This window comes from Leptopilina heterotoma, unplaced genomic scaffold (genome assembly GCF_015476425.1).
Source record: "Leptopilina heterotoma isolate Lh14 unplaced genomic scaffold, ASM1547642v1 Lhet_36, whole genome shotgun sequence".
NCBI classification, from domain to species: domain Eukaryota; kingdom Metazoa; phylum Arthropoda; class Insecta; order Hymenoptera; family Figitidae; genus Leptopilina; species Leptopilina heterotoma.
Genome location: NW_025111040.1, coordinates 1,135,354 through 1,148,081, shown reverse-complemented (window position 1 = coordinate 1,148,081; position 12,728 = coordinate 1,135,354). Strand labels below are relative to the sequence as shown.

Sequence of the window (12,728 nt, the reverse complement as noted above, 5' to 3'; positions counted from 1 at the left end):
AGTTAATTTTTTCAATGTATTATTTTAACTGAGATAATAATAAGGGGGATAAATAAAATTTTATCGGAAACAGAAAAGGTGACAGGGGCCCTATTATTCGTGATACGGTCATTGTTGTTTATCAATTAGCGCAATTAACTCATGGGATTTTATCTTTTTTCAAAAATTACAAGCTCTTATTTTAAATCAATTAATTCGATTTCCGTCGCTAATTATTGCGTGAAAATGTCAAAAACAGCGATATTATTATTAGCTGAAGGAGCTGAAGAAATGGAAGCCGTGATAACGGCAGATGTTTTACGACGTGCCGGGGTAAGAAGAGGTTATGTTCTCTAATTAAAATGAACTTTAAAATCTATATATAATTTAATTTAACATTAATAATCATTGTATTACGGTAATTTGTTCACAGTTTTTAGTTGTATTTAGTCTTTGAATTTTTTAAAAAATAATGGAGTTTTTTTAAATAATTTTAATTAGAAATTTTGAAAATAATTGAATTTTATGAATAATTTCTTTCAAGTATTTAAAATAATCGTATTTATTAATAATTGAAATAATTAACATTTAATTTATTACAATTTTAGAAATTAATTGAATTTTTACAAAAAATATTATTATTAAAAATTTTTTAAAAATGGAATTTTTTTTAAAGAATTTATTTGCAAAGATTTTATAAAAAAATTTTGCTATTTTCGTTTTACAATTAAAAAAAATACTATTTTTTCTTTTTTCGTTTAAAAAATAAAAAAATATAATTCTATAAAAATAATAATATTCAACTTTTGCAATGAATTTTTAATGCAACAAAATTGCGAATAAATGCCCGAAAATTTATTTTTATTCTTTGTTTAAAATAAAGGTTCAAGTTACAATTGCTAGCATTAATGATGAGAAATGTGTAAAATGCAGTAGAGATGTAAAAATTTGCACCGATTCAAATTTCACTGATGCTACTAAAGATAAAAATTACGATGTTGTCGTGTTGCCTGGTGGAGTTGGTTATAAAAAATTGGCGGCCGTGAGTTTATTCTTTATACAATATATTTATGTTAAATACAATAAACTGATTTTTTATGCTTTATCTAATGAAGAAAGAAATTAATTCTTTAATTAAAATTAAGAAGTTAATTAATAATTATTTTTTTTAGTCTCAATGTGTTGGAACTTTATTGAAAGATCAAGAATCAAAAAAGGGAATTATCGCTGCAATTTGTGCAGCTCCGGTTGTTTTAAAAGCCCATGGAATTGCTAAAGGAAGTAAAATTACTTCCTATCCATCCACTGAAAGTGATTTAAAGGACGATTACAAATACATTGAGGATCAAAAAGTCGTCACTGACGGTATAAGTTTTGAATACTAATAATTTTCCTTTAGAACAAAACTAAATCAGCTCATTTTTTAAAAAAAATGATGATTAAATTATTAATTTCAGGCAATATAATAACGAGTCGAGGACCAGCGACAGCTTTTGATTTTGGTTTGGCGATTGTCGAAAAATTATTAGACAAAGAATCTGCGCTCACAGTAGCAAAAGCAATGCTCTACACAGATTATAAATAGATTATTAGGAAAATGATTCAGAATCATTATAAAAAAATCAATTTTCTTTATAGTTTTTCAAGGATTAATTTAATTAAACCTAAATAAGTGAATAATTAACAAATTCGTATAGTAAACGAATAATTAATATTAATATTAGTTGAATACTAATATTTATTAATATTAATTAAATATTAAAAAGGAAACAAATTTGTACGTAAATAAAACAAAAATTCTTTTGGAAATAAAAAGATTGCAACAATCGAATGTTTATATATACTTTAAAATATTTATTTTTCATATATAAGAATTATAAATTAAAATAATGTTTAAAGTACGAAACGATAAAATTGGATTTTTAAATGAGAGAAAAGCCCAAGTTTTCATAGGAAAAAAAATTTCTTTAGACACAGGGGGGAGAATAATTATCTTTTGTTTCAAAAGGAAATATGTACACCGTATAACAAATATAACATACAAATTCCTTACACTAATTAATTAGAAACGATTAACGTTTCCAAAAATTCATTTGGCAGGTTTCATATTAATATTTCGTAGCATGCACAAATCGCGTGCAGTTGCTTTTCGGCCCGCTGCTGTTTGAATGTCGTACAACCTCAATAGTAAATCAGTTGTGAAACATTCCGGCAGTGCTTTTAGAAGACAAGGCACCTATGAATTTATTTTCATTAATTATTTTCTTTACTTTTTTTTATATAAGAGTTGATTAAATTGTTTAGATAATTTTCTAAATTGTCTAAATACAGGGCTCGAATCAGTGAAAGTAATTAAAAATTTTTTTTAAATTAAATAAATATAAAAAAAAATAATTTTCATTTAAAAGAGTAAAAAAGGGAAAAAATATCTCACCAAAGTTTGCGGCATTTCCTGTAGAACAATTCGCGTTCTATCTTTTCCACATTGCACCATTAAACGCAAAAATTGTAGAATAAAATGCGTTTGCTGTGAGACCTCACCATTTCTACCGGCGAGATATGTGAAATTATTGAAAATTTTATTCAACGCCGATAAAAGTGGATCGCGTAATAAAATCATTTTTTGTCCATTCGTTGGTAATTGTGATTGCGGTGAATTTGATCCAAATATTGGATTTGAATCGCCAGCTTCATTCAGTCTTAAAATTTTATTTGCCGGCACACCAAGTGCATCCAATTCATCGGCATCTAAATCATGTCGTGTACGTTTTCTACTATTACCATGCTGTGGATTTGTATTATTATATTCGAGCGTTGAAAATATACAATAAACGCATAATTTTGCCAATACAAATGATTGTGGCTCAACTAATTCTTCACTTCTGCAGAATAAAAAGAAAATCAATTTAGAATTTTCCCATTCTTTTCAATAAAGTCTTCATAAATCAATTTTCGATAATTGAAATTCTTTTTAAATTCACGCTTTTATTAATAATTCAAAAAAAATTATTTTTTTTAATTATTAATAAAAGGGTGAATTTAAAAAAAAGAGAATACTTACTGTAAGCTATTATACAAATACTGGGGAACAACGTTATTGATGAGATCAAGAGTACAATTTTCAATGTCGAAATGAAAAATGGCAAAAGTCAAATCAACGGCTCTGTCAAGTTCCTCTTGATATTTATATTTTAACGTTGCCTTCACTAGATTTGAAACAAACCAAAGAGATCCGCCTGTATTTAATAAAGAAACGAGAGCTTCCGCCGCTTGAATATTAATCCAACCACGATGATGAATATCCTGCCATATTGATTCCAATTGTTCCAAAATTGGTTGACGAGATATCAGACTTAAAGAACAAAAAGAACAGGTTTTGAATAAATTTAATTAGAAATTCTAAAGAACTTAGATTTTTGAAAAAATTATAATAATTTTATAGAAGAATTTTAGTTAAAAACACTAAAAAGAATTAAATTTTGGAGAAGTTACAAATGATTGTAGAAATTCAATTATTTGAAGAAGTAAAGAAAAATCTCGTCAAAAATTCAATTGTTTACAAAAAAAAGTAAAATCTCGTCAATACTTCAATTATCTTTATAAACAATAAAAATCTTCTCCGAAATTTAATTATTTTCAAACATTTTTTTAATTCTCATAAAAATTTCAATTATTTTTATAAATAATAAAATTCTTCTCCAAAATTTAATTATTTCAAAAAAATTTAATTAAATCCTTGACAAAATTTCAATTATTTGAACAAAATTTTCCTCAATTCAATGATTTTTAATATATACTATTTTAATAAAACTTTCCAAAAGAATTCAAATATTTAATTAAGAATTTTAATGAAATTCTTCGCAAACATTCAATTTTTGTCATAAATAATATTTTTCCAAGAATTCGATGATTTAAAATGCAATTTTTTTTACATTTTTTGGAAAAAATCAATTTTTTAAAAGAATTTTTATAAAATTCTTCGTTAGAATTCAATTATTATTTTCAAAAATTTTAATAAAATGCTATATAAAAATTGAATTATTATCAATAAAATTTTTATTTGATTTAAAAAAATTGTAAGAATTCAATTATTCTCATAACTAATAAAATTCTTTGCTGAAATTCAATTATTTTTATGAATATTAAAATACTTTACATAAATTGCAATTTTAATTTAATTTGTAATTTTAATAAAATTCTTTGTAAAAAATCAATTATTTAAAAAAAATAAAATTTCTAAAACAAAATCAAATTATTTAAAAGAATTTTTATAACATTCTTTACAAGAATTTAATAATTTTGTTTTCAATTTTAAATGAATTCCCCGAAAGAATTGAATTATTCTTACAAAAATTTATGACAAATATTTAAAAAAAAGTTTTATTATTCTAAGAAGTTTTGATAAAATTCTTTATAAGAATTCAATTTTAAGAAGAATTAAATTATTCAATAAATTATTTATTCTTGTATTTAAATAATTGAATTGTCGTAGAATTTTCTAATAAATATTGATTTAGAAATAAAAAATAGTTAAAAATTATAGAAAACAGTAATTAAATTGAAATGATGAATGTAATTTTGAAGAAGCAGCAGTAACAATATTTTTATAATCTAATCTAGTGATTCAAAAAGGTTTGAATTTGAATTTTTTTAAAACCCTGTTATTTTTCACGCTATAAAAATTGAAATAAGTTGCATTTTATACCACAAAAAATGTCATATTTTGTTGGAATATTTGGAAGAAAAGTTTTAAAAAATTCGAAAGTAAATCAAGAAAAGTCATAATATCCGAATCCTACACAAACAAATTTAAAAATGTGAAAAAAATATATTTGTCACCTGTGAGAGACGGTGAGAACTTTCTTCGATTGCGTCGGTGGCCGGACATCGTATTGCATTTTTCGTATTATTTGGAACATTAACAATGATCTGAAAAAACATTTTTTTTTTGTTATTTTGAAAAAATACAATAAACTTTGATATAAATGTGACGCGCTCTGAAAAAAGGGTTCAATGTTGTTCAAAGTGCGTCAGAAATAAAAAATAAATTTACCTCTCCTTGTAATATTCCTGTGACTCGTCGCTTGTAGCGGGAGTTAAAAATTGTTGTACCATATTCATTGGTTTCAAAAGTGCATCTTGATTAGTAATGCTCATATGTGCGCACAGCCATGTTGTCGCACAAACTGGCAAACAACAAAAACCATTACGTAAACGATCTAGCGCACGTTTCACATCACCAGCACTCAAACCACCGCATTCCCATCCAATAAGTAATTCCTTAACAACACCCATTGCCGCTTGACACGTACCATCCCAATTCATTGTACTCGTGACAAAATCATTTTCACCCGAATAAATATGTTGTAACAATGAATCAACAACACTCTGATCAATATTCTGCAGCATTTTATGCGGTGATTTTGGTTTTCCACGCTCTGGCATACACTCACGTACCCATTGTTCGAAAAATGAATCGCCACCTTCCTCGAGTACATCACAACCATATGTTTGTACAATTGAATAGAGCATCAGGAATGTAACATCGAAAATAATACTTCGCGTTGATGTTGACTTATCGTTAACCGGTTGTTCATTTGCTTGTTTACTTGCCTCATTAAATTTTATCATCTTCGTCACAAATGCTTTAAGTTTACCCTCAACCGAAGCAACTGCCATTATTAAATCAAAACTTTTCCCCGCGAGAATTTGATGTAACATACTTAATAGTGCATCCTTTATTTTTGCATAATCGGCATTTAATGTTTTTAATAAACCACTTAATGTTTGTTCGGCGCGCATTATCACTTTTGGAATAACCGACGTTGATGTGATTGGCGTTTCGAGTTTTTGCAGTGCAACTGTCATTCCCTCCCTGTGTGGAAAAAGCAAGAAATATTCTCCTCAATTTTTCTTACAAACAAAAATAATTCTTATACTATTTTGAAATATTAAAATTTTTTTTTATAAAACATACCTTCGGCTACTTATCTGTTTTGCTTGTTTCTCCGTGACTAAATTCACTTTTTGCAATTTATTCAATATACTCTCGATGCAATTACACAAATATGTTGCGTCAATTTTATCCAACAATGGCGTGAAATGAAGTAACAGTTCAAAAGCCTCCAAAATATCCTGTGAGTATTCAAATTTTTCATCGCCTAAACATAAATATTTGCATTTCAACATAAATATTCTTTTTTAGTTTCGCAGTTTTAAGTTAGTTGTTGTTTGCTTTTTTGTTTCTTAACTTATTTAATAATTTTTCTTTTTAAATAATTTTCAATTTTAAAATTAATGTACTAAAAATCATTGAATTCTTGTAAAGTATATATCAAAAAATTTAAAAGTAATTGAGTTTTATAAAAAATTCAATTATTTTCAATAATTGTAATAAAATTCTTTAGTCAATTTATAAATAATAAAAATCTTCATAAAAAATTTAATTATTTTTATACAAATAATAACATTCTTATTAGGATTTTACTTCTTTTCAATACAATTTAAATTGATTTCTTTCAAAATTTCAATTATTTTAAAAAATATCTGAAATTTTCACAGGATTTCAATTATTTAAAAAACTTTTAATAAAATTCAATTCAAGAACTGAATTATTTTTAAAAATAATAAAATTTTCGCTGGAATTCAATTATTTTAAATACAATTTTAATAAAATTCTTCTTATAAATTGACTTATTTTTTAAAGTTTTGCAAAAATTCAATTATTTGTAGAAATAATAAATTTTTTCGCAGGGATTCAATTTAAAATAATTTAATTGTTTTGAAGAATTTATTTCAATTTTCTCGGAAATAAAGGAATTTTTTAAAATAATTTTTACTGCAAATTTTGAAAGTAATTGAATATTACAAAGAATTTCTTTTAAGTTTTTAAAATAATCGTGTTTATTATTAATTTTGGTAAATCAATTATTTTCATAAATATTAAAATTCATCGCAGAATTTCAATTATTTTTAATCGAATTCTTCGAAAAATGTAATGATTCTTAAAAATTTTATTAAAATTCTTTGGAATATTCAATTATTTTCTTATATAACAATATTCATCACAAAAATTCAATTATTTTCAAAAGTATTAAAATTCTTTGCAGAAATTCAATTATATAAAAAATTTTTAATAAAATTCTTCTCATGAATTCAATTATTTTCACAAATAATACTATTTTTCACTAGATTTCAATTATTTTTATTTTATTTGTTTTTTAAAGAATTCTTCGAAAGAATTCAAAGATTTTAAAGCATTTTTTGTAAATAATTACATTTTTTTAAAAGAATTTCATTAAATTTCATAAAAATAATGTAATTATTTAAAATAATTTTAATAATATTAAATTTGAAGAAGTTAACAATTTTCCCGAATTTGAAGCCCATGAGCTTATCGAGATATATTTAAGATATTTAATTTATTTGTGTAGATTGATTCGGGAAAATTGTTAACTTCTTCAAATTTAATATTTAATCACCGAATGATAAATTCACTTCCTTCAATTTTAATAATAATTGAATTTTTCTGAAAAATGTTATTATTTATGTAAATAATTGAATTTTTGACAAAAATTTTACAATTTATAAAAATAATTGAATTATTTCGAAGAATTTGATATCAGAATTTGTTAAAAATAATTGAATTTTTTATTAAAATTCTTGAAAATAATTGAATTTAAATAATATTTTGAAAAATAATTGTATTCTTTCGAGAAATTTTATTAAAATTATCTTGAAAATAATTGAATTCCTTTGTAGAATTTTATTATTTATGAAAATATTTTAAATCTTGCGAAGAATTTTCTTATTTATGAAAATAATTAAATTCTTGCGGAGGATTTTACAATTCATAAAAATAATTGAATTCTTTCGAAGGATTTTATCAGAATTTTTAAAAATAGTTTAATTTAATTAAAAATTTTGAAAATAATGATTTTTTAAAAGAATTTAATTAAAATTGTTAAAAAATAATTGAATTTATATTAAAATTCTTGAAAATAATCGAATTTAATTAATATTTTTTTTTAAATAATTGTATTATTTTCAGAAATTTTATTAAAATTGTAGTGAAAATAATTGAATTACTCTAAGAAATTTTATTATTTATGAAAATAATGAAATTCTTGCGACAAATTTTATTAAAATTTAAAATTAATATAATAAAAAAGAATATTTAATATTATGTACTTAATATGTGAATTCTTTAAATTTTAAGTCTGTAATCATTCAAAAATTGATGTTTATTCTTGAAAATATAAAATTTTTTTAATTTACAAAATACCTAATAAGAAATGGAATACCGCGTTCCGTGCGCTGGCGCGCGTATCATTTGCTAGTTTACTTAGTAATTGAACCTCAATAAATTCTAATCATTCAATTTAAATAATTAATAATACTAATAAAGTATTTAATTAAAGAAGAAAAAACTCACCAGTTAAAGTTGCTGCGTGCAATTCTTTAAGAATAATTGGAACTTTCAAGAAGATAAAAGCCCCCCAATGGGATTCGCTAAATGATCCAGCGACACTGTGTAAACTCATTAAACTAGCGCGGATAAGTTCACAATAAAGTCGCGCATTTGTGTAATTCTTCAATCTTTGCACCATTTGCAATTGACTGACAAAAGTTGCCGTTTCTGTACTTGAATTTAATGATCCCTGAACTGCCAACAATGATTGTAAACAATGCGTTATTGGTTCCATGTCAATTCTCGTTGAACAATGTGACATATTTTCAATTTCTAATGCACACAACTTTTTTAATGTCTCATCCAATATAATTGTTGATTTCACATTATTACCACGATGAAGTACTTCGATTTCTTGACATTTTTTAACAACCTCCGCGTATAAATCTGAAGAAAAAAAAAGTATTTGTAAAATAGAAGACAAAATCGATAATAATAACAAAGTTGCCAATTATTATAAATAATTAAATTTCAAAAGGTTTTAATTTGACAAAATAAAATTCTTCCGACAACTCTGAGAAAGAATAAAAATTGAAAATACTTAAATACCTTTATCGTCGTGTTTCGCTAAGTACATCATGGCGCAAATAAAATTGGAATTGAGCATTTCTTTGAGAATACTGGCGGGTTTATCGATTAATTCAGATGATTGTGGATTTAGGGGATTATTTTGTGGCGCTTTCGATAATGCGTGTAAATAACATTGTAGTAACCAATGTACAACCGACAATACTGCTGCGGCAAGAAGATCCTCCTCTGGTTTTCCACGACACGTTATTCCAATGTGAATTGTTTCCAGGAAATTCAATAAACTCAAAATGCAATGTGGCTTATGAAATGCGTCATATTTGCTAATTCGTTGCAAAACGGCCGCATATGAAACAAGCTGAATTTTTTTTTAAACATTATTAAACATTATTAAAAGTAAAAAAAGTTTAAAGCATTATTAAAAATAATAATAAATAAAAGGATAAAATTTGTCATTACCTGAGAACTAAGCGAATGTTTGAGGTAGGAGAGTACTAAATGATTTGGACCCGGACCAACTAATGCTTGTTGAAGTATACAATCGGCTAGATTATAAACATCGCCACTCACACCACGTGGTAAAATCTGTTAAATAAGAACATTAATATTATTAAAAAAATAAAAATTAAATTAAATTCATTTTCGTGTTTTCTTACAGTTTTAATATTTATTCCCCACTGCAAATCACTCCAACGTTCACGCCAAGCTCTTAATAAAAGAGCTTTAAGGCTACTAGTTTTGCTGGTAACTTTGTCCATTGTCAAAAGAGTATTACACATAATGTTTCACTAAGACGTCTCTGTAATAAGAATTATTTAATATTTATTTAACCAACAAATGTGCTTATTATTGCTCTTATTGTTACACATCTTATTGTTACAAATTCTCTATAATTGAAAACAATTTCTTTTGCAAAACTTATTTCAGGGTTGCCACAAAAAATTAATTTTTGATTCACTCTAAAAATTATTAGATACTCAAAAAAAAAATTAATTCAATTATTTAAAAAAATGTAATAAAATTCGTTATAAGAATTCAATTATTATCATAAATAATAAAAATTTTTCCAGGATTTAAATTATTTTTAATACAATTTTAAATGAATTCCTCGAAAAATGTAATAAAATTCGTTGTAAGAATTTAATTATCTTCATAAATAATAAAATTCTTTAGAGCAATTCAATTATTTAAAAGAAATGTAATAAAATTCGTTGCAACAATTCAATTATTTTCATAGATAATAATATTCTTCACAGGATTTCAATTATTTTTAATACAATTTTAGGTAAATTCTTCGAAAAATGTAATTAATTTCAAAAATTTTATTAAAATTCTTCGAAAGAAATAAATGAACAATTATCAATTATTTTTAATAATTTTTGCAAAAGTTCCTAAAGAGGTTTCAAATCCATTTGTTTATAATTCAATTTTACGAAAATTTGATTATTCAAAAATTCTTCAATTAAATATTTAGAAAATAAAAACTTGAAATAATTTTTTAAAGAAATTCAATTAAACCTTTTCAAAATTCAATTATTTCTAAAAACTCATGCTATAATGCTTATTAATATTAAATTATTATTTAAAAATTTAACTGAAATTAATTTTTAAAACATTTCTTAAAACAACTATTTTTAATAACCATCAAATGTTCGTGATATTCAGTTTATTATTATGCAAATTAAAAAAATTTTTTTTTCATCTAAAATATTTATCTTAAATATTTATGAAAATAATTGAATTTTGGAGAAGAATTTTATTATTTTGAAAAATACTTGAAATTTTGACGAGAATTTTTAAAATTTTGTGATCATAATTGAATTTCTGCAAACATTTGTAACTTCTCTAAAATTTAATTTTTTTTAGTGTTTTTAACTAAAATTTTTCTATAAATCCATGATTTTTAATAACTAATTAAATGTATATTAAAAAATTAAAGAAAACTAATTATGAATCCTGTAAATTTAATTTTATCCAGTACTTTAATTAAAATCCCTGAATTTTCCCTGATTTCCCTGACCTGTGGCCACCCTGTTATTTGGATTTACGAACAAATTACGATTTACTAAAATAATATTTAAATAGTAAAAAAAGTATATTATCATACATTTTCCATAAATTCGATACTTTTTGGAATTGTTTACTATTTTTTAATAAATATAAAACAAGAATCGTTTTAGGAATAAAAATTAACATTTAGGAAATGTCAACAGATACTTAGCAGTATTTTTCATAAAAAATAAAATCTGTTAACACTTCTGGTTATTAATTTATAAAGTTCAAAATAATGCATTTTTTTATTAAAAGAAGAACAATTCCGGAAAATATAAAGAATATCAAACTAACCTAAAAAAGTGGTAGACGTAGACATTCTGTATTTTTTGCATACAATAAATTAATAGAATTAAAAACTTACCTTCTATTGCCCTCGACAATTAACAGTGAAATTTCTGCAGAAAACATATTTTTTATTTTGTTTCAAAAAATAAAAATTACATTTATTAAGAATACAACAGAAACAGATGCAAAGGCATCAGTAAACACGGTCAACCATTTTGTTTTTGAAAAGGAAGTGAATGGAAAAAAGGGGATGTGGACGTATCGTGGACAAGTTTCTTATCGACCAATCACAGAATTTTTTGTAATTCACTGATTGGTCAATTTGTCCACAGTGATTAAGCGCGGGGACAAAATGTCATATTTAAATCAAAATGTACGTAATTCGACAATTTTTTTTAATTATTTATTATTTATCAATTATTATTGATAAAATTTATTATTTATCAATTATTATTAATAAAATTAATTTTAAAAATGCGAGAAACTATTTTTTTTTACTTTTTTGATTGAAAAACAAAAAAATAAAAAGATACAGCGATATTTTAAATTTTATTAGTAAGTATTATTAAACTCTTTACATACTTCGTCGTTATAATCATGAATAACCGATAAGAATTATTCCTTAACTTACATTACATCCACACTCGCAAGCATACGATCCGTTTCTTATTGGAAAAAAAAAATAAATTCTAATCCTTAAAAAAAAAATTCTACACTCAATTTTTCATAATTAAAAAATAGTTTTCTATGCAGGAAAATCTGACCATCATACCAATTTATTCTCACTTGGAAAAAGAAGTCTGGGTAAGAAAAATATTTTTCCTTTAGAAAATACAAATATCTAACCGACTTGGATTTAAAAATAAAATTTTCCAAAACACCCAATTTTTTTTTACAAATATTTTCAAATGCCACAATTTTTCCTTTTTCCCCAAAAATATTATTAGTTAAATAAAAAAAAAATTAAAATAGAAAAAAATTAAATTCATTAAATTAAAAAAATTGTTTTTTTGATAAAGTATAACGGCTTTCATTCACAAATTGTTACAAATCGCTCGTATCACATTTATTTATAATCAAAAAAAGGACAATTTTTTTTTTACAATTTACCCTACTTTATATAAATTACGAAACCATTTTTTCAAATGGCGTCTTTTTTATGGATTTAAAAAAAAAGGTCGAAAAAAATGAAACAAAAATGCAAAATTACATTCATTCGATTCTTTCAGACGCAAAGTCTTCTTTTTTCTTTAATATATATATTTCCACATTTCAGTTTTTCAAAGAAACGCAAAAATTAATTTTTCTTTTCTTTTTTTGCATTGGTCTATCTATATTATGTCTATAATTATTATGTATAGTAACTTTTAGGCAAAAATCATATTTTTTTACGAATGTAATTCAACGACTA

General features: G+C 23.8%; 2 protein-coding genes across 2 annotated transcripts; one reads left to right on the top strand and one right to left on the bottom strand.

The window, feature by feature from the left end:
• Positions 1 to 96: 96 nt before the first annotated feature.
• Positions 97 to 1,677, top strand: LOC122505542 (protein dj-1beta-like). The gene is made up of 4 exons (XM_043617240.1): positions 97 to 312; positions 863 to 1,021; positions 1,152 to 1,344; positions 1,437 to 1,677. The coding sequence occupies exons 1-4, from the start codon at positions 142 to 144 to the stop codon at positions 1,562 to 1,564; spliced, it is 651 nt and encodes a 216-aa protein (XP_043473175.1). The 5' UTR covers positions 97 to 141; the 3' UTR covers positions 1,565 to 1,677.
• Positions 1,678 to 1,810: 133 nt separating this feature from the next.
• LOC122505541 (mediator of RNA polymerase II transcription subunit 24) lies at positions 1,811 to 11,551 on the bottom strand. The gene is made up of 11 exons (XM_043617239.1): positions 11,394 to 11,551; positions 9,634 to 9,776; positions 9,437 to 9,562; positions 8,999 to 9,335; positions 8,414 to 8,836; positions 5,957 to 6,140; positions 5,033 to 5,854; positions 4,819 to 4,908; positions 3,041 to 3,331; positions 2,414 to 2,861; positions 1,811 to 2,215 (listed from the first exon to the last, which is right to left on the bottom strand). The coding sequence occupies exons 2-11, from the start codon at positions 9,754 to 9,756 to the stop codon at positions 2,069 to 2,071; spliced, it is 2,991 nt and encodes a 996-aa protein (XP_043473174.1). The 5' UTR covers positions 9,757 to 9,776; positions 11,394 to 11,551; the 3' UTR covers positions 1,811 to 2,068.
• Positions 11,552 to 12,728: the final 1,177 nt, after the last annotated feature.

Excerpts from the sequence above, each read along its gene's own strand:
- LOC122505542 (XM_043617240.1), top strand. The coding sequence starts at position 142 with ATGGGATTTTATCTTTTTTCAAAAATTACAAGCTCTTATTTTAAATCA. Across the intron at positions 1,022-1,151 it reads GTTATAAAAAATTGGCGGCC|TCTCAATGTGTTGGAACTTT; the intron begins GTGAGTTTATTC and ends TATTTTTTTTAG. Across the intron at positions 1,345-1,436 it reads TCAAAAAGTCGTCACTGACG|GCAATATAATAACGAGTCGA; the intron begins GTATAAGTTTTG and ends TATTAATTTCAG.
- LOC122505541 (XM_043617239.1), bottom strand. The coding sequence starts at position 9,756 with ATGTGTAATACTCTTTTGACAATGGACAAAGTTACCAGCAAAACTAGT. Across the intron at positions 3,332-4,818 it reads GTTCTCACCGTCTCTCACAG|TCTGATATCTCGTCAACCAA; the intron begins GTGACAAATATA and ends TTGTTCTTTAAG. Across the intron at positions 2,862-3,040 it reads TATTTGTATAATAGCTTACA|AAGTGAAGAATTAGTTGAGC; the intron begins GTAAGTATTCTC and ends TTTATTCTGCAG.